This window comes from Falco punctatus (genome assembly GCF_963210335.1).
Source record: "Falco punctatus genome assembly, chromosome: 3".
In the NCBI taxonomy this organism is placed as follows: domain Eukaryota; kingdom Metazoa; phylum Chordata; class Aves; order Falconiformes; family Falconidae; genus Falco; species Falco punctatus.
Window position 1 is genome coordinate 83861914 of NC_137582.1, and position 19257 is coordinate 83881170.

The following is a 19257-nucleotide window of genomic DNA, read 5'->3' on the forward strand; positions in this document are numbered from 1 at the left end:
AACAGAAGGAAAAGAAAAAGGAAGAGATGGGCTGAATTATGTTTTGCTAAGGCATCCCTCACAACACATTTTTTAAAAACTCCTGTCACTTTACAGTCCTGATGCACCCTGAATACCTGGATTTCTTGATCCTGAAAAGACAAAAACGACAAACCTTACTATCAATTTCACTGCTCCCCAGAGCAGACTGGATCACGTACAGCAATGCGTCTGTCAGGCCATCACACTCCCTCATTCTTCTGCGGGCCTCCTCTCCAGCAGAGCTGACATTCCTGCAAGGCAACAGCAAGAGTCACCACCTCCCCTCCAGAAACCTTCTCGCAATTAACATACAGATAAAACAACTGTTTTCTTTTCTCCTTTCATCAGTTCAGAGCTGTGAATAATGAAGACAGCTGTGAGTGAGCTCAGGAAATGTAACACAGAGTGGAACAAATGGAAGTCATCAGGTCCTCCGCGGGAAGGGGCTGAGAGGCCAAGCAGCATGTGCCCGCCGGAGCTGGGAGACTCTCAGCCTACTAAAATTTGGAGCAGCTGATCATTTCTCCATTTTTATTTTTTTTTAAAAGTAGGTTTTATAGCAGTGAGCAAGCGTTTTTAAAATGCGCATATGTACATATAAATCAGACTTTAAAAAGTCTAGAGGTTCTGCCAAAGAAATCTCCTACGATTTAAAGAACCCAGTAGTTAGGGCTCTTAACCTGAGGAAAAAATATTATCAAAGCATAACATAAAAAACAGGGTTTCCCTTTCTCTCTCATTTTTGAGAGAACATTAATGCCTCAACCTTCTCTTTATGTTGTTACTCACAAGTTGTTTTGCATTGCAAAATTTAAAACCTTAGCTTTTTACAATTGTGTTCCTCAAACAGGGCCAGAGGGCCTTCTTAATGCATTTATAAAAACGGAATTAAAACAAAATCTACTGCATAACACTGTATGTCATAAAGTTCAAAATATTGATATATGAAGAAACTAATATGTATGAATGAGCATATATAAATAGAACCTATACTTGCTAACATCAAGTCTCCCTGAGAAAAACTGCATTCAAATTTGCATAGCATTTTTGATTTGGAAGTGGGTGAATTAGCAATCTCAGGAGAAGGGCAAAACTTTTCACATAGTTTTCCTTGGTAGGGGAAGACAATCCTCTGCTGAGATGGCTCATTTGTAGCTCCTCTCTCCCCACTACTAAAGTTTATACAAAGGAAGAACAGAAGAGAGCACACAGGCCTGCATACTTAATGCTGATGTATGGAAATGAAAGGGAGAGCATTAGCCCTTTGGTTTGGAAAGGAGGCAAGGCACTTTCTTCCTCTTCCACCATTTTCAATTGTCTTTGCATTAAAGATGGAAAAAGAATGAGAATCCCGGAGGGGTGGGGGTGGGGAATGAATTTTAGATGGAGGAAGGTGAGACTATTTAAGGATAGGTTTCCTTTCAGTTCTGTCTTTGCTTCTACCTACTTCATCCTGTTCAGCCTCCCCATCATCTGGGGGGGGGGGGGGGGGGGGGGGGGGCGGAAAAAAACAACAAAACATTTTCCTTCTCCTAAAGCACCAAAGAGTTTTCCTAATCAAACAATCTTGAAACTGGACAATCCCCCAGCCCCTACAGTGCAGGTTCCTAATTGATTCTGCTCCCTAAACACACACGACTTTCCATCTATACTCTGTATACTACAGTTGTGCTCTCTCACCCACAAGCTGCCCCAATTAATTCAATATTGTTCCCTTCACCTCTGCAGACATCCCGACAAAAAAAAAAAACAAACATGCAGCTCAGGAGCACTAGAATGAATTCCTTTATCTCCCTAGCACACAAATTCATGCTTTCTGTCTCCTTGGGACTCGCCAGTTCACCCCACAGTACACATCAGAAGTGTGCCCTTCACGATGGCTTGCAAGTTTTGTGTTGTCTTGCTCTTCTGGCCCCCGAACTCCATACCTCTTCCGCCTCTCTCTGCTGCTGTAAGAGCAACACATGAGGAGGTCTCCTCCAGTTCATGGGGAAACCTTCTTCTGTCATCTAGGAACTGGGGTCTGGAGCGCATCAACTGGAAAAAGTCTTCCACTGTCTCTCCCTCTGAAGTAATGGAAAACTTTTGACTTCCCTTTGGGTGACAGAAATTAGAAGGTAACATTATAGAGCATGGTCTTCCCAAAACAGTGCCTGTGCCCTGTATTTACAGGGCTGGGGACCCTGCCTAAAGTGTATTTTGAGTAGACTGTCCCCTTATTGAAGGCAACAGCTCCACCTGAAATTCCAGAAGGGCAGCACACCTAGGAAAAGCAGAGTCATGGATCTGAAAAGTGCATTGCAGGGTGGGCCGTGAGGGCAAGTGGGATTAATGGACTTCTTTTATCTGAAATTCTACTCTTCTACCCTCCAGAAAGATAGAGAGAGAGCTGCATCTAGCCCTAAAAGAATAACTGCACAAATTTCAATAGAAGGATGCTGTGGAAGTGTTCTCAGCACGCCACCTTTCCTTGCAACACTATCCAAAAAATAAAGCTGAAATAATACTGAATCCTTTTAAACAGAACTAGATTTAACAGTCTGTACTAACATAATGTGTCCAGGCTTCTTCATTTTCTGCAGTTACATGTACTGAGTGCAAGGTTTCAAAATATATAGACTTAGACACTGGTAGAAACAGAGATGTATATTCTCCCTGATTTTTTATTTGAGGTGATTTCTCCGTCTCTCTAGCATGGCTAAATGCACGTCACCTTGACTCTCCAGAGCCTGCAGACTGGCAGACTCTCAGCTCCTCTCCAAGTTCACCAGAAACTCCTGCTCACCAAGACAGCAATGCAGACAACCTTACAGTCCCTGAGCTGTGAGCTGTCTGCCTCACGCATTTCCAGCCAAAGAACATGAGGCCTTTATACAAAGTAATACAGACACACTAGGGGCACATCTTGCGCAGACAATGCATTCTTTGCCCTGTGTGGAGGAGCTGTCAAGTTCAGTTCTTCTGTTCATCATCCTTCCCCATTATGCTCCAGTTGCTTTTGTAATCAAGAAGTGGATATACTGAATTCCCATGACTGCTTTTCCTGTTCTTTTAAAAGTCTCTGTAGTTTCTGCACTGACTCATAGCTACTGCAGCCCTCCCCAGCTTTGGTGTATTTATTTACATGCAAAATAGCTTCAAAACCAAAACAAATCCAAACCTTGCAGCAACATTTCAGCTGAAATAATAATTTGATTATTTAAAAAGAAATGCATCCCATTTCACCTCTGTTGAGGAGATCATTGTTAACTGAGATCTTTCACAGAAGATCTCTAATATCACCATGTTCAGGCTATGTAATTCTGTGAAAGAGAAGCAAATTCCAAAGTTATGTGATGAGCTGTTAAAGAAAACATGCTGTCATCTTAATTTTGTTATTTCTCATTGTCAACTTGAACATGCTGTAGCTGTCAGTGTGACACGAAGTAAGGCACAATTTGTCACTTGTGAATGTACAGGTCAGTGTGCAAACCTTAAACTCGAGCATTAGTATTATCTACTGTTGGCAAAACGTCCCACTAAGTAAGTATGTATTTCTCCACTGTCAGTCTCCACACAGATGAAACCACATTTTATGGATTTCTAATGAAATGTGGAGATACAATCCACAGGTTTTCAGGAAAACAGAACAAAACAAAACAACTTTTCTGTTGTAAAGGCAGCCCAGCAAAACTTTGAATAATCTGGTAAATTTTAATTCTTTGTGGAAGCTCTACTCACAGGGTGTATGTGAGGTGTAGGCTGACATTTTGAATCTAATTAACTTCAGAGGGAATCCAGTCCACACACGGATACCAAGAATACAGAGTGCTGAAGAATAACTCTCATTTTAGTCAGAAGATCCCACTCAGACCTCCAAAACCCAGCTAACGTAAACAGCTTCTTCTCAAGAGAGGAACACCAAGGGCAGATGGGCATAACAAGAGCTCAGACCACGGCTCATCAAACTGCTATTTTATGAACAAATGGCAGGCTGATTTTGCTAATAATCTAGGAATGGAAAAAGAACTATAATAATCCAGCTTCAGTTTTATGGGAAGATGTATCACAGCTATCATGTCATCACCTGGTAACTAACAGGAGGCATGCTCCTCCAAACACACATAAGAAGTGTCAATCCCTTGCTCTACGGATATGAAGCATGTGGCATAAAGGAATGCGCTGTGCAACACATACCTGACTCCTGTCAGCTCTGGCACTTACCTTACTTACTCAGTATAATTGGTGGGATCTGAGGGTGGTGCCACATAATTTCTTACCCCTTTAGGGTCATTTTCCATGTGCTCATACAAACAGTGGGAGATTTTGAGCAATATCCTTACAACTATAGGATAACTAAGTTTACCTGCCTTATCCAGGGGAGAAACATTGAATTCTAGGGAAAGATCATCTAGAAAGCCAGTGTGCTGACAGACATGCCCTCTGGATATGGGAATATTTAGCAAACTATTAATGTTACTCCCAGTGGCAGTTCTACAAGTCTCAAAGACAGAATTACAGTATCTACAGAAGCAAGTGCCCTCCTTGGGAGTGCTGAGGTCACATCAAGCAGTATGGCCATTCCTGTACCAACTACAGGTCTGCCTGCAGAGTGCAGTTCTCTCTGTAGTCACCTAGGATAATTATCGAGAACAAATAATCTGTATTTAGCAAAGATGAAACTGAGATGAGTCTTTCTCAAAACCCCATGACACAAAGAGAAAGCATGTTTAATTATCTAGTATAAGTAACATTTTTGCTAGAGACTGATGTGATATAAGAAAGGACAGACACAGGAAGGACAATATCCTAGACCAGGTAGTATGCAGAAGTTATCTTTGGTATGAAACTTCTGATGTGTCCAAAGCATACCTTTATTTCAAAACGTTTGTGTAAGAGGGACTATTCCCAACAGCCTCTATCTTCTTCATCCCTCTGCTTGTTATAATAACCACAAAAAAAAAGATTTTTCACAGACAGCAGGTACAGTTTATATAAACCAAGAATTCAAAAAACTCCATTCAAGTTGTAGGACTTACGTTTATATTTCCCTGAGGATACCTAGCAAGGGAAAAGCCCTCAGGAGAATAATGAATAACTGAACTGCAACTGATGCACTAAACACTCATCTTCAAAACACACACATATATATGAAAATCCCAAATCCTTGCCATTGGCCTCCTCTACATGTGCTCTCTTATATGCTGCCTATTTTTATTTGTCCGACTGACTAGGCCTTCTCCTTCAGGGACAGGGCCTTGTCTCAGTGGCAAGCTGGCACCCCCAGTCCCATCACAGGCTGCAGACAATGGTGATGGTACTGTAAGCTGGTGTGCAATGTAGCAGATGATCATGTAAGATTATCTGCTACATTTTCTGTGTACTTCCAGCTGTTTCTATAAGCATTCAAGCTCACTGCTGCAAGGGTCTAATACCGTAACACAGACAGCAAAAAGAAGCAACCAGCACCATGCACATACCCAGCAAGTGTGCTCACAGTCATCAGCAGTCCTTTGGCAACTATACAATTTTAAGGTCTTTTTATAATGGAGTGGACCGTGAGTCACATTGGCTTATCTGGAAGTATTCAGTCCAGCCATTGGACATAGAGTAAATAGACTAGCTGTAGTAGTTATGGTTGCTACTGTAACTTTTAGACAAATCCTAATTTTTTTATCATTATTTGTACACTAAGACTTTTTATAAACATCCCTTAGTGTTGAAAACTAAACGAGCGGATAAGAGTAGGCATTTGTCTGACAACATAAAAGTTGAAACAAAGCAGTGAGACAAAAAATAAACAAACATGAGATGTTTCATATTCATTGTCAGGAGTTTCTAAGTGTTAGACTTCTAGTGACTACAAAATCATCTTGTTGTTTGGAAGTAATCATAAATTAAAACAGATTTTTCAGCAACTGCTGCAGATCCTCTTTGCAATTTTGCCTGATTTGAATGACAGTTCAATGCAGTATTAGCAAGATTTGCAAGATTTCTTCTTGATATATGTTCTTAGTACCAGTTATTGCCTTCTTTATGTATAAATTGGTCTTCACAGGAGTAATAATTTATCAGTCCTGCATGTGGATTAAGAATAACACAGCTTTTGGGGCGAATTCTATCTTATTAACTAGAACAGCTCAGCTGTAAAGAAGCAAGACTATTGTATATCAACAAGGAATTTGGTGGCAAATCTTTATCTCTCAGGTATTCATTTAACTGTAAAAGCATACTTTGTACTTAGAGAAACATCTGACAGTGTAATGTGGATAGAGTCTTGGTTATTAACCTTTCCATCAAATGCTATGACAATGTGATTTAGCTTTCATTATTCAGCCATACCTTTCATTTTCAAAACATCAGAGCAATTAGCCTACCAAGTCAAGCACTCAACAGGTAGCTTTTACTGCTGTGCTTCTGCATGTCCAATCCTTAGGGTAAATACACTATTTTTAATGACTGCTCCGTGTGATCTGTGAAGCAATTGACTTCTAACATAATTTTTAGCTATTGTGATCTATTTTGAGGTGATAAGTGGTTGAAAAGAACATAAGCTGCAATAAATATCATAAAAGAAACTGTCTCCCTAAAAAAACAAACGAAACCAAACAAAATTTTATGGCATAAAGTATTTTTAGTAAGGGTTCATGGTATAATCAACCATTGTCTTATATAAAAGACACAAAAATAATTCTAACTCCACTCCTCCCCTTTTGCTATGCGTTTCAATTTGAACTGCAACTTCCATTTAAATACAGTGCACAGAACCATATACAGTGTGTTCAGAAAATGTTTTCTTCCCTTGAGAAGAAGCTGCTATGGTGCAGACTCTGAAGGTCATAATGGGAACAGTTTAAAGATGTCAATGTGAAGACATTTTTCTCACCTTAGAATTGTACCATTGCCAAATGGAGCTCTATGTACGCTGAAGACCTGCTGCAGACAAGTGAGGTGTGGTGTGATACGGTCACCTCCGCCAGCAGCCACGTACCGTACTGCTGCTCACTCTTGCGCAGGGACTGAAGCAAACCCAGAGATGAGGCAAAGCAAACTTCTATTTTCAGCAGTCTTTCCTTTTTCCCCCTTATCTGAGGGAGCACAGTAAACTGGGCAATCCTAAGGCATTCGAATGGCTGCCTTTTCCACTAAAAAGCACAAGGTTGTATGAATTTAAATAAGAAGTATCAAGTATACTTCAACCATGAATCCTGCTTCAACATACACTGTACTCAGTCAATAGCACTTTGCACATCTTAGGAGGCCAACATTTGAATCTCTAATGGTAGCATCTGAACCGTTCACTGTTACCTAACTGTGCCATAACCATGGTATACAGCCTCTCACTTTAAACTCCTTTGGTCCTTTAGGACTGGAAGAATGTAAAACCAACAGCATGTTGAAAAAGTGATAAACTATAAATAATAGCAATAAAATACAGAAATAGTGGACATAGGATATGCTAGGGGGGTTCAAAAGGGCTGATTCACAATGCTGCTTTTGTACATTGAAGATGAAATGCATAAGCAATAAGCACATTAGATAAGGGACAGATTGATTGATAGTATTTATTTCACTTTTCAAAAGACTTTTGACAAGATCTCTAACAAACGTACTTTAGTAAGAATAAGAAACCATGGGAAGATGCATGGATAATTGTTAACATATAGGACATAAATGGCTAGTTCCTACAATGGAGAGTAGTCACCAGTGGAGTGATTTATTCATAACCTATCAGAAACAGCTGATGAACAATGAAATGAAAAGTTTACTGAAGATTCTACGTTATTCAGAGTAGTAAGTTAAGTGCTAACAGGGAAGTACTGCAGGAGTTTAAAATTAATGTACATAAATGTAGTGATGTACATGAAAAAAAAAATCTCATCTATTCCTGATTGTATTTACAGTATGTTGGGCTCAGAACTGATCACTGAAACCTTGGAATCATCACAGCCATCCATTAAGAGATAGCTTGATACTCAACAGCAGCCAGATGAGCAAAATGGACATACGGCATATAACGCAAAAATATAAAGTAAACTAAAACAGAGTATGCCACTGTACACACTGTCCTTATTGTGGTGTGCAATTCTGACCAACTTAACACAAACGCTGGTACAACCACATTGTTCCTTGCACCTGAACTGTTCCAGCATTAGCTCAGGCACTTCTGACCTACAGATTTGCTTGCCCCAGGATACTGCAGGTTTTAACGTTTTCATGGACGCAAGAGCAACAGAACAAATCCATGGCGAAGGATGCCACTGAGGCTGGTAAATGCAGGCATCAGTGCCCCCCGTGCCAGCACCCAGAGGACTGCATGGCCTGTAGGAGCGTACCCTGAGGAAGCATTACTGGTCTAACTTCTTCCCTGGTTACCCACGCTGGTCACTGTGTGAACTCAAAATTAATGTATCAGAAGCTTCAGTATTGTAAAGTTGCCTCTCCTCTTTTCTGCGTTTTCCTGCTCAGATTGTTATCTCATTTAGAACAAAGTCATTGATCAGACATAAATGGTTATCAATTAACCTCATTCTACCTCTTATTTATCAGATTATTTTCTTCAAATGCTTACAAACTGCTCTGTTTCGATGTTCTTAATTGCCTTCCTCTACATTACCTGTTCAAGCAGTTTCTAAAGTATTAAAATTCAGGTTATTTGTTCAACATTTCTATGTATACTCTTCTCCTCTACTAAAAGATGAAGTCTGTACTTGTCCTGTCTAGCCCTGTGGGAAAGCCTCTGTCTTCCAAGAGCTGCATTAGCCAAAATATTTCCACAAGAAAAAAAAAAACTCCACTTTTCATTTTTTGTAGGCTATATTCTCAGGAAAAACTCGGCATTACAACTGCATTCATAAGCACACCTAAAAAGAAGCAGGCAAAATGCTTTAGAGTTCAGAATAAGCACCAAAGGAATACAGACTGCCTGTAAAAGACAGTAATTTACTAAGTGTTTACAAATATTATTTTGACTGTATTTATCAGCACGTTTTACACTACTGAGAGCACATTATGAAATCCTCTGAATGTAATTTCTCTAATATGATTTTCATTTTATAAAGAAAAATCACTCTCTTTCAGCCAAAATTTTAACACACACAAGAGCTGGGGAAGAAGATTTTCTTTCATACCTGAAACTTTGGAAAAGAAATTTAGCCAGCTTCATGTTGTGTGTGAAATTTCTTGCCATCCTCTGGTATATATGACCTTGTTTTAGCTTAAGAAAAAATAGTATTAACAAATGAGAACAGAAACTCTTGGTTTTGACAGTACTTTCCCCCGTGACTTATTTCCAATGTAGCTCATGTGCTTTTCAGATGAGTCTCTTTTCTATACGCTCATAAATACTTTGAATGACTGAGCTGATTATGATAAAAGTTCAACTTCAGAATCCAACACGGGGCCAAAATGCATTCCTGATCTAGTTTGATGTTCTACCTGAAATTGTTTAGTCCTAGCAGGAACATCCTAGCTACAGAAGATATAGTTGTCTCTGGAGTAATAGAAAAGGACTAAGCAGTTAAAAATAAGCATGATGCTTTTCCAAACTGAGCAGTTTGCTTATTTAATAAAACTGCCAAAATATAAAATCTGTGAAAAAGTTTCACAAGTATAATTTTTGGAATCAGGAAAAAACTGCCACCAAAACCCGCAGAAAACAGACTTTGGGTTATGCTTTTTTGAAGTTTATTTGTTAAATATCTTGCTTTCTTAAAGGACCAGTTTGTGATCTTTTCTTCCCTCTGTCAAGAAATTATGAACCCAAGAAGTTCTGAGAGTTTGTACTCTCTGGAGTCATTGCCTGCCCCATTTTAATAAGGCACTTAGAAATGGGTCTCCAACACGCTCAGAAGTCTTTGCTGAAAGAATACGGCTGTGCTACCCTACAGAAGGAAAAGGGAAAGTGACTTGAAGCTTAGTGTCTGTAATTAAACTTCCTCAGTTGTATTCCAGTGAGTCTCAACTGTTGTCCATACATTCTCTTAACTGTTCATTATAAAAGAAAAGTGTGTTTTAATTAGTAAATTATAGCTCCCTATCTTGCTGATGTTATTACTTGGGTCTCCTTTTTGGTTCATATGTACAAATGAAACATGAAGGAGTCAATCTCCCACACAAAACAGGCAGCTTAAATATCCACTGAATAGTCTGTTACATAGGAAGAAAGTCCATATGCCAAATAGACGCATTGGCTGTGTATTTGAAGGACCTCCTAAAGTTTTAGTCACACGAATTCAGTTGAGGACAACCAAACCTGTGCAGTAAAAAGCCCTGTGGCACCACTGTCAAATTCCTTCTAAAAGATGATGCAAAAAGACGTATCTGAGACTTAGGTATAAAACCAGTTATCTTACAGTAAACTGGGTGGACAATTACATTCCCAAATAAGTAGACACGTTGAAATGATGACAAGATAAAATGATACCTCCTCCTAACTTGATGATATACCAATGTGAGCGCGTGCCTATGCAAACATGAAAGCTGTATCTTAAGAAAAAAGAAAAATAGAACTTATTTCATAGATATTAACTCAGAATAGCATTTGTTTGTGAAAGTAAACTACTTTAAAACTTGGGACAGGATTTCACGACACTGTCGCTTTGGTTTCTTACTCTGTGTTAGACAAGCATTCTACTTGGGCTAAGTGACAATTCAGATGTGACTTTCCAGCTGTACAAGTATGAAAATAAATAACTGCGTTCTGGGTTCCATTTTGACAAAATTTCACTTTTGCATTTGTTATGCTGATTTTTAAATTTACATTGTTCTCACTAAGCCAAAACAAAGAGTTTTGATTCAGGTATTATAATATATTGCATATTCCTCTCACACACTTCAGTAGGCACCTAAGCTCAGTAAGTCTGTTTGCATGTGCCCTTGAGTTTGAAACATTTACAAGTATTACTAGTAATGCACTTTCTCTCAGGTCTTATTAAATCAAAATACTGGAAAGTTATACAGTTCTTTTGCTTTGGTTTTAGAATCAAGTGAAAAAGATAATCACCCAAATCAGACCATAAACAATGTAAATAGTTATATTGAGCAGAGTTAACAGTCTGAAAATCCTATGAATAAAGATGAGGTTCCAGAAAAAAATATATGACTTGTAATAAGCAATCTTATCAACGTGGAGGAACAAACAAACAGGATCATGATTGTTTAAGTCAAATGATTCCCCTAACCTACAAAGCAATCTCCCTGTCACATCTGAGTTTCAAGTGCCTTCCTGCATCTAATTTACAGTCTTGAAAAAACATTATCAGTGCAGAGCCTTGAGAAGAAGGGATGGTAAAACAGCTTTGGTTGTTGACTAATCAAATGAGCACAATTAATTATAACACCAATCGGTTCATTACATTATTAGGTTCATCTCATTCATCAGCTACTTACAAATTTTTATACCGAGGGTAAGAAGTCACAAAGGAGAACGCTCATTAGAATATCAGGAAGTATTAAACACTAATCTTGAATGAAACAAATTAAGTTGCAGCATATCATAGAGAAGTAGTCAAACGCTTTTCAACTGTGTGTATACTGGTACTCTCAGTGAACTGGCTGCTATGGACATTTGTGTGGCTAGAGTCTCTCTCCAAACTTGAGAGGCCTCTTTCTTGTCTACCAAACTGAAAATCCTTAGAAATGCTGTCTTATCTCTCATTTCTCCCCGTTCCTAATCTAGACTAGTTACTAGTGTATTAGTTTTATCTTTTGTTTTATGGTCTATATTACCAGCACTTCACAGTTTTCAGTTAGGCATCTCAAAATTAATTTATTATTTGCTTATGTTATTTCTTTCTAGTCACATAATTCATTATATGACACTGTTCCTGTGAAATTGCATTTTACTATTTCTAGAACAATCTCTCCCCTCAATTTTCTTCTTATTATGCTTTAGCTCCATTAAAAACATCAAGGTATCTATGGTGCTTCCCACTCACAATGTTACGATTTTTAAAGCTAAATACCTGTAAAAAAAATCTCATTATCATAAATTGCCTAATTGTAAAAAAAACCCAAACCAACAACATAATGTGATGCATAATAAATTATAATTCGTATGCTTTGGCTAAATGTGCCTTCAGCATAAGAAATAAATATTTATGTTCACGTCCTATTTTCATGACCGTTAACCTGAAATTGCCAGAGTGTGTATCCTACCTCATATTATGTCACTTCATCATATCTCCAAGCGGCTTTATGTGCATACTGAGAGATGATGAAAGAACTGACTCTCTAGCGTGCCCTTCAGCCTAATGAGTCATTGTGCATCATTGCTGCTTGAAATAACCTGTAAAAAAAGAAGGGAATCACTCTACTACAACCCTACTTATCTCCACCTAGTCCATGCCATATAAAACGATGAACAAACACTCTCTGCTACTAGCACTATTGTCAATGCTCTCTGCCCCTTTAGTGTATACCCCAGGGGTGGTGTCTGACAACTCGGCTCTCCTGCTGAAACAAACGTCTTACAAAACCCTGCACTGCCCTGTCTCAGTGCCTGACTCTGCTGTATGTCACAGTAATTGCTTAGGGGACAGAGACTGTTTACTGTCCAAGATTTCATTTTTCCCTTTTCATTTTAAGACATACCCTTTGAGTCAATTCAGTTGTTCCTGTTAAACTAAACACCAAATTCAAACTTCCCATTGGTGCCTCAAGATGCTCATGAAACTCTTGCATGAATAGCAGGCTCTCTTCTTCCACTTTGTCATTTATTTTGCCAAGAAATGCACTATTATGCTTGCCTTCAGATATTTTACCTTCCCATCTGCAAATGTATACATTATGTTACTGTATTTGCTTCATCCTGATTCTTTGTATAAATTGAACCAAAGCACTTGTATGCAGTGAAAGAAGAGGACAAACAACCCCCCCACCCCTGCCCCTTTCCTCCCCGCAGAAAACTGACTTTGCAGGAGCTGTGGGTATCTAACTGAGTAAAGGCTTCTGCAGAATCATTGTGTTCTTTATCCAATAATAATTTTTATGCACCCTGTTTCTATCAAATCTCACCTTACATAAGGGTTTTACTATACATTCTTTGGGCCAAGGGGCAAAGTGCATTTGTTTTAAAAACTCATATCAAAGAAAGAGTTGGGGAAGAATTATGGAAACTGAACAACCGAAGTTGAGAACTGGTTTCAAGTATAAAGTTACTGATGCTGTGGCAACCTTCACTCCCAATCTCTTGATAATTATTCCTAAATTAAGGTATTTCTGCAGCTGTGATTATTCATTAGTTGACAAATAAGCATCCCCTGAGTGACAGATACTCAGCACCATCCAACCTGCTCCCTTGTGAACTGCTGTTACAACACACCCAGGGTACAAACTTCATCTCAACACAGTGCTTTGACTGCAGCGGTGTTATGCCTGGCAAGTTTAATACTTTGTATGCTTTGTGCGCCAGTCAGAGACCAAATTAGCTAAAAGATAATTACAGCTTATGAAGGTGTCTGTTCTTTTATGAATAAACACTCATTGTAATTTTTTAATTATTATTTTACCATTCTCAGTTAATTGTCAGTTACTCAACAACATAGCTTCCTCTGGTATAGCGCAAACCCAGTTCCCAGAATTACAGTAAAATTTCCTGTATTAGGTATAAAAGTGAAAATTATTTAACACAGCTTTTGGAGGTTCAGTGCTTATTTCCCAGCACAAAGATTATTTCCATTGCCAAATCTTGCTGAAATAAATATACTAATATCAAATACTAGTGGATTATTATTTTTGCTTCCTGAACAGGTGGCTCTGGTAAAACGACACTCCATCAAGATGGTAACTGCATGAATCAAGCATCGTAACGTTCCAGTTCCTTGTGCTTGAGTTATCTTTCTGCTCAGAGCAGGAGGGATACAGAAGGCTCATGTGACTGTAACGACAAACTACCTGTCTGTTTTGTATGAGATGATTCATTTACAGACACTGCACTAAGAAAGTCAGAATGACCCTGCAATTTATTAATTATGATTAAACTTGTTCCTACCACTTCTGTATTTTTTTATTTACCTATTTTTTTACATACCTACCTACTCACCTGCCAACTTTACATACCAGGCTATGGCCCAGGACCTCTCAGCAGCAGAGCCTTGAGCCCTGTCCCTGTGCCAGTGATGCTGCAGCAGTGCTGGACCCCAGCCCAGTTTCTGGCTTGTTTAGATTTCCTGCCTCGGCCTTGGACCTGGCTTGATCCCCTGCTGTCATCTGATGCTCCCTGGAGTGCCAATAGGACGCACGGATTTCCCTCCAGCTCTGCTCCCCTGGACTGAGCCCCCCGTGAGGTCATTGCCTGTCCATGTCGCAGCCACCCTCACCTTCCACCTTGCGGAGCCTGGGGAGCAGCCCTGCTCCTATTGCTCCCTGCCCCAATTCGTTAGTTAGCTGACTCTCAGGTTTGCGACACTGGTCTCGATATTCCTTCTCTTTCCACCCCTAAAGCCACTGAAGACCGAGCAGCGCTTTTGGTTAAAGGTCTATTATTCTGAATGCCCTAATACTTGTGTACTTAACTGGACTAGGCTCAACTTCATTGACCTCCACAACTGTGAAGTATATGGTCTCCATCTGAGATCCCCTAAATTTCAGCTCCTCAATAAACCTAAAGCTGTAACTATGTCATGTTTAAAATCAGCTGTTCGTGTAATTTTATGTATGCACAGACTGGAAGGTCACATCAGTTTCCTGTTTTCCTCTTCATCCTGTGGATTTTGTCATATGGGATCTTACAACACTGAGGGCCCTACACCCTCTCATACCATGTGGACTACAGGTCCTGGAGGGGCCTCAGCCGAGGCTCAGCCTCTCTCCTCTACTGGCATCAGGATCAGATGATGACTTGGGCTTTGCTGGGTACAAGCACCTCTCCCTGCATCCTCAGAGACTGGCAGCAGGTAAGTGTCCCTCTGAGCACAGTTCTGGGAGCAGACTTCTTCGCTGTGTGAAACCACACCAATGTTTAGATGAAGACAAGAGCCATACACCTGCCTCCAGAAACACCCACTGGCACCAATGGGTGCTGCCTAACACCCCAGGAATACGCAGGCATTGTATGGAAACCTCTACTGGAGGAAGTTTATAGAAAAGTTACTTGCATTTCATATGCAGTATTTATCCTCCACTAACCTCCTCTGGGGACACATGGTGTACTCTGACCAGTGTTCACAGGGAGAACTACTGAGAAACAACTGTTCTGCAGTTCTTTGCTTTCTGCCCTTCCATTCGTAGGCAAGTGTCTCTAAGACAAAACTCTTGGTTACAACACTCAAGCTGTAACGCAGATTCAGCTTCAATTTAATCTTTAAGCCTACTTCTCACCAGCCTTATCTGCACTCTTACCATTTTACCTAAATGTTGCCCTCAACATCATGGCATTAAGCCATGCAACACCACTGTCATGAATGTCATCTGCTTTCTGAGAATCTCCATGGATAGCAGCACCCTGGCAGAGGGAAAACACGAACCTCAGTGTTGTTTACCCACACCTCTGCCAGCCAGTAGTCCTGATGTGACGGCTGCAGCCAAAGCCACTTGAATACATGCAGGTGAATTCTGGAATCTCAGTCCACACAGGAAATGTTTTCTCAGAACATGCTGAATTACACCGAGCTGTTTAACATTTATAATTCAGACAGCAAAACGTCACACACCTGCATTTACTATTTGCTATAGCCTCTTGCAGTAATAATTTTGTGACGTTCAGTATGCCTCCCTCCCACTTCCCCCAAATTAAAGTGGTTTAGACTACTTAGGTCTTCACTTTACACATTTATAACCCAAACTCCACTTCAGGAGTGGCATTACAACCTGCCCCAGAAGACAGGCAGCCTGTCATACTGTAAACTTGCTTTAGAAATCTACTCTGTTAACTGAACAAAGCATGACAGCCAAAAAACACCGTGGTGCTGGAAAAGTTGATTGCTACTATTAATAACCAGAAAGAACAGCAGTAACAAGCATAAACTATAAAACTACTTCAAAGATCAAGTGCAACCATCTTTGTTTATTTAGCCCAATGATGAAATCACTCTGAAATAAAAAGCAAAGAGTTCTGGAATTATTGCAGTATACAAGTTCAGAGATCTCCAGAAATATATGGAGGCATCAATGAGATTGAAAAATAACACCTAAATCTTCCAAAGTTTTATTATTAGTTAAGAAAGTTAATTAATGAAAAGTCCACTGGCTTTCCCCTATCTCCATTCCTTCAAAAACTGTATTATTAATATTTTGCACAGAATGTTGAAGTTTGACCCCAATTTTGAGGGGATTTGACTGAATTTACAGACTTTCAAGTGGCACTTCAGACACTGTGCATGTAATGGTCAATATTTTTTATCTGAATACAATTTCATCTTGAAGTAAAAAAATTATGCACAGCAGCTTACTACTGCAATTCTGAGATTGCTTATTTAAATAAACATTGTGTTATGTATGTCCAATATCGTAACTATGCATTTCAATTTAAAATCCCATCAAAATCCCACTTACTAATTCACAGAACTTTATTTACTTCATAAGCTATTGTATGACTTAGTTTTAACGAAAATTAATACAAACCAAATGAACACATTAACCTACACTACTGTAATACAAAAAAAATATTTCAAATACAAATCTTTCTCTAGCTATTTGGCTGATGTTTGAAGGTAATCACACTTGCAATTGCTAATCAGTTCATCATTATGAATTAGAAAATACTTCACAGAACAGTATGATTAGAAACTCAAGCACTGAAAACTTAAGTTAATACCCAAATTAAGTTGGCCTCTGCAACTGCAATTCAGTCTTCTTTTACAGAATGATCATCATGCATTGTCTACACCATCACTTTTCACCCCCGTAGGACTCATGCCACGTCCACTGCACAGGATGGACTTAGCTGGTGGGAATCAGTGACCCTGCAGAAGGGGCTGTTCCCCTTTACGCTGCTTGCCTCTGTCCACAAGTACTCCACGACCAGAGCAGGGGAAGAGAAATAATGGCCCTGAGACAGGGAAGGAGGCAATAAAATTTTGTTCTCCTTGAGATTTTGTTTCAGAGCTTGCAATTCCTGTATTCCTTGCTTTCCAGGGACATGAAACTCTGGAGTTACTGACAGAATCTCAGAAATACTGGTTGGAAGGAACGCACGGGAAGTCAACCAGATCCAGGCTGCTGCCTGAGGAATGACTATCATCAACACAAGACCAGGTCAGTGTTTTGTTAGAGAGCCCTGAAGACATCAAAGGATGAACATCCCACCACCTCTCTGCTCCAGTGTTGCACTACCTCCCTGGTAAAGCGTAACTCCTAATTTGAACCTTTTAAGCTGAAACTTGTGACCTCTTCCCTACACCCTCTCCAGATTCTGAGCATCTCTGTTGAACTGGGTGGGCCCAAAGACAGACACAGTATTGCAGAGGTGGCCCAACCAGTACCAAATAAAGTGAGAAAATCTTCCACGGACCTGCTGGCCACAGATGTATCCCAGTCTACCACACGCATGATGAGAACATGTTGTTGTCTCATGTTTGGCTTTGTGTAATCTATAAACTCCAGCTCCTTTTCAAAAGGAATGCTGCTCAGCCAGAGAGTTTCTAGCCTGTACTGACAAAACGCTCAATAAAGTGACAGTATATTGCATCAGTGCTCTCCCTTCACGCACATGGCCAAAGACTTTATCACAGAAGGCAACTGTACTCATTAAGCATGATTTGCCACTGGTAAATCTATGCTGACTGTTCCTCCTTCACATGTTTGGCAATGCATTCCAAAACCTCATGCTCCGTGGTTTTTCCAGGTGTTCTCGTTTCAGCTGGGATACAGTTAATTTTCTTCTTAGCAGCTGGTGCAGGGCTGTGGTTTGGATTTGGTGTGACAACAGCCTTGGTAGCACACTGATGGTTTTGGTTGTTGCTGGGTGATGTTTATACTAAGTCAAGGACTTTTCAGTTCCTTGGGCCCTGCCCGCGAGAGGGCTGGAGGGGCACGGGAAACTGGGAGAGGACACAGATGGGACAGGTGACCTCAACCAGCCAAAGACATATTCCATACCATGTGATGTTGATATGTGATGAAGAAGAAGGAAGTTGGGGACATTTGGCATTATGGTGTTTGTATGCCCAAGGAACCATTAGGCATGATGGAGCCCTGCTCTCCTGGGGGTGGCTGAACCTGGGCCTGCTGATGGGGAGTGGTGAATGAATTCCTTGTTTTGTTTTGCTTGCATGTGTGGATTTTGCTTTACGTATCAAACTGTCTTTATCTCAAACCACAAGTTTTCTAACTTTTACTCTTCCAATTCACCTCCCCATCCCACTCTGGGGAAAGTAAGTGAGCAGCTGTGTGGTGGTTAGTTGCTGGCCAGGGTTAAACCACATCAAACTCTGGGTTTGAGGTAAAGATGGTCCCCAGACTGTCCTTTTTGTTCTCCTCAATGACAGATTAATTTTTAGCTTTCCTCTAGCTCTCAGACACTTCCCCCAAACGCCAGCATGATAAGTGATTCACAACTGTATTGACCAGCTTCTCTTGCAGCACCTTTGGGTAAATCCCATCCAGTTTCATGGATCTGAATATATCAGTTTTCTCCAGATAGTCCTTAATTTACTGCTTGCCCATTGCTGGTTTCTCCTTCCCCTTCCTAAAACATGCTGAAAGGTACACGAGTCTAGAAGTTGGATTTGCCTGGTAAGACTGAGGTACAAAAGGTGTTGAGTTCTTCAGTTTTTTTCCCCTTTGTCCATCACTAATTTGTCTTCTCCATACATCAAGGGACTTGCATTCCCCTCAACTAATTTTTGCTTTGAGAAGAATCCCCTGCTGTGACCCTTTATGTCTCTAGTTAGCTCCAGCTGGGCTTTGATCCTCCTCATTTCATCCCCAAGTGCAGAACCAAGGCTTTTCATACTCCATCGTTCTGGTCTCCTCTCCCTGGTTGCTTGTGCTTCATGAAGCTTTCTGTTTACTTGAACGAGCCTTCTGCCATAATGTTCTATAGAACAGCGTGGTTTGTCCCTATGTTCTCAGTGATTTATTTTTTTTTACATGCAGTGAGCACCCTTACCCTGTGAAGCAGCTCCACAGATGATTCAAAATCCATTGAATTTGTGACTGCCATGGGTACACTGGTGCTGCTGTCAGGAGGAATGATCAAAGCATAGGCAGGTATGGTGAACAACCAAATTTAAAAAGGAAAGTATGACACTACACTTGAGAATAACGATCTAAATGTATAGTCCAGGCCCACAGGAGGTTTATATCAAATGCAGC

At 40.1% G+C, this 19257-nt stretch overlaps 1 protein-coding gene across 10 annotated transcripts in view; it reads right to left on the bottom strand.

Moving 5' to 3' along the window:
- CTNND2 (catenin delta 2) overlaps positions 1–19257 on the bottom strand; it is a 680231-nt gene that overhangs the window by 103222 nt on the left and 557752 nt on the right. For all 10 annotated transcript variants that reach the window (XM_080382082.1, XM_080382078.1, XM_080382083.1 and 7 more), the window contains one exon: positions 155–272. In XM_080382082.1, coding sequence (XP_080238208.1) covers positions 155–272 — 118 coding nt within the window. The remainder of the gene's footprint in view (positions 1–154; positions 273–19257) is intronic.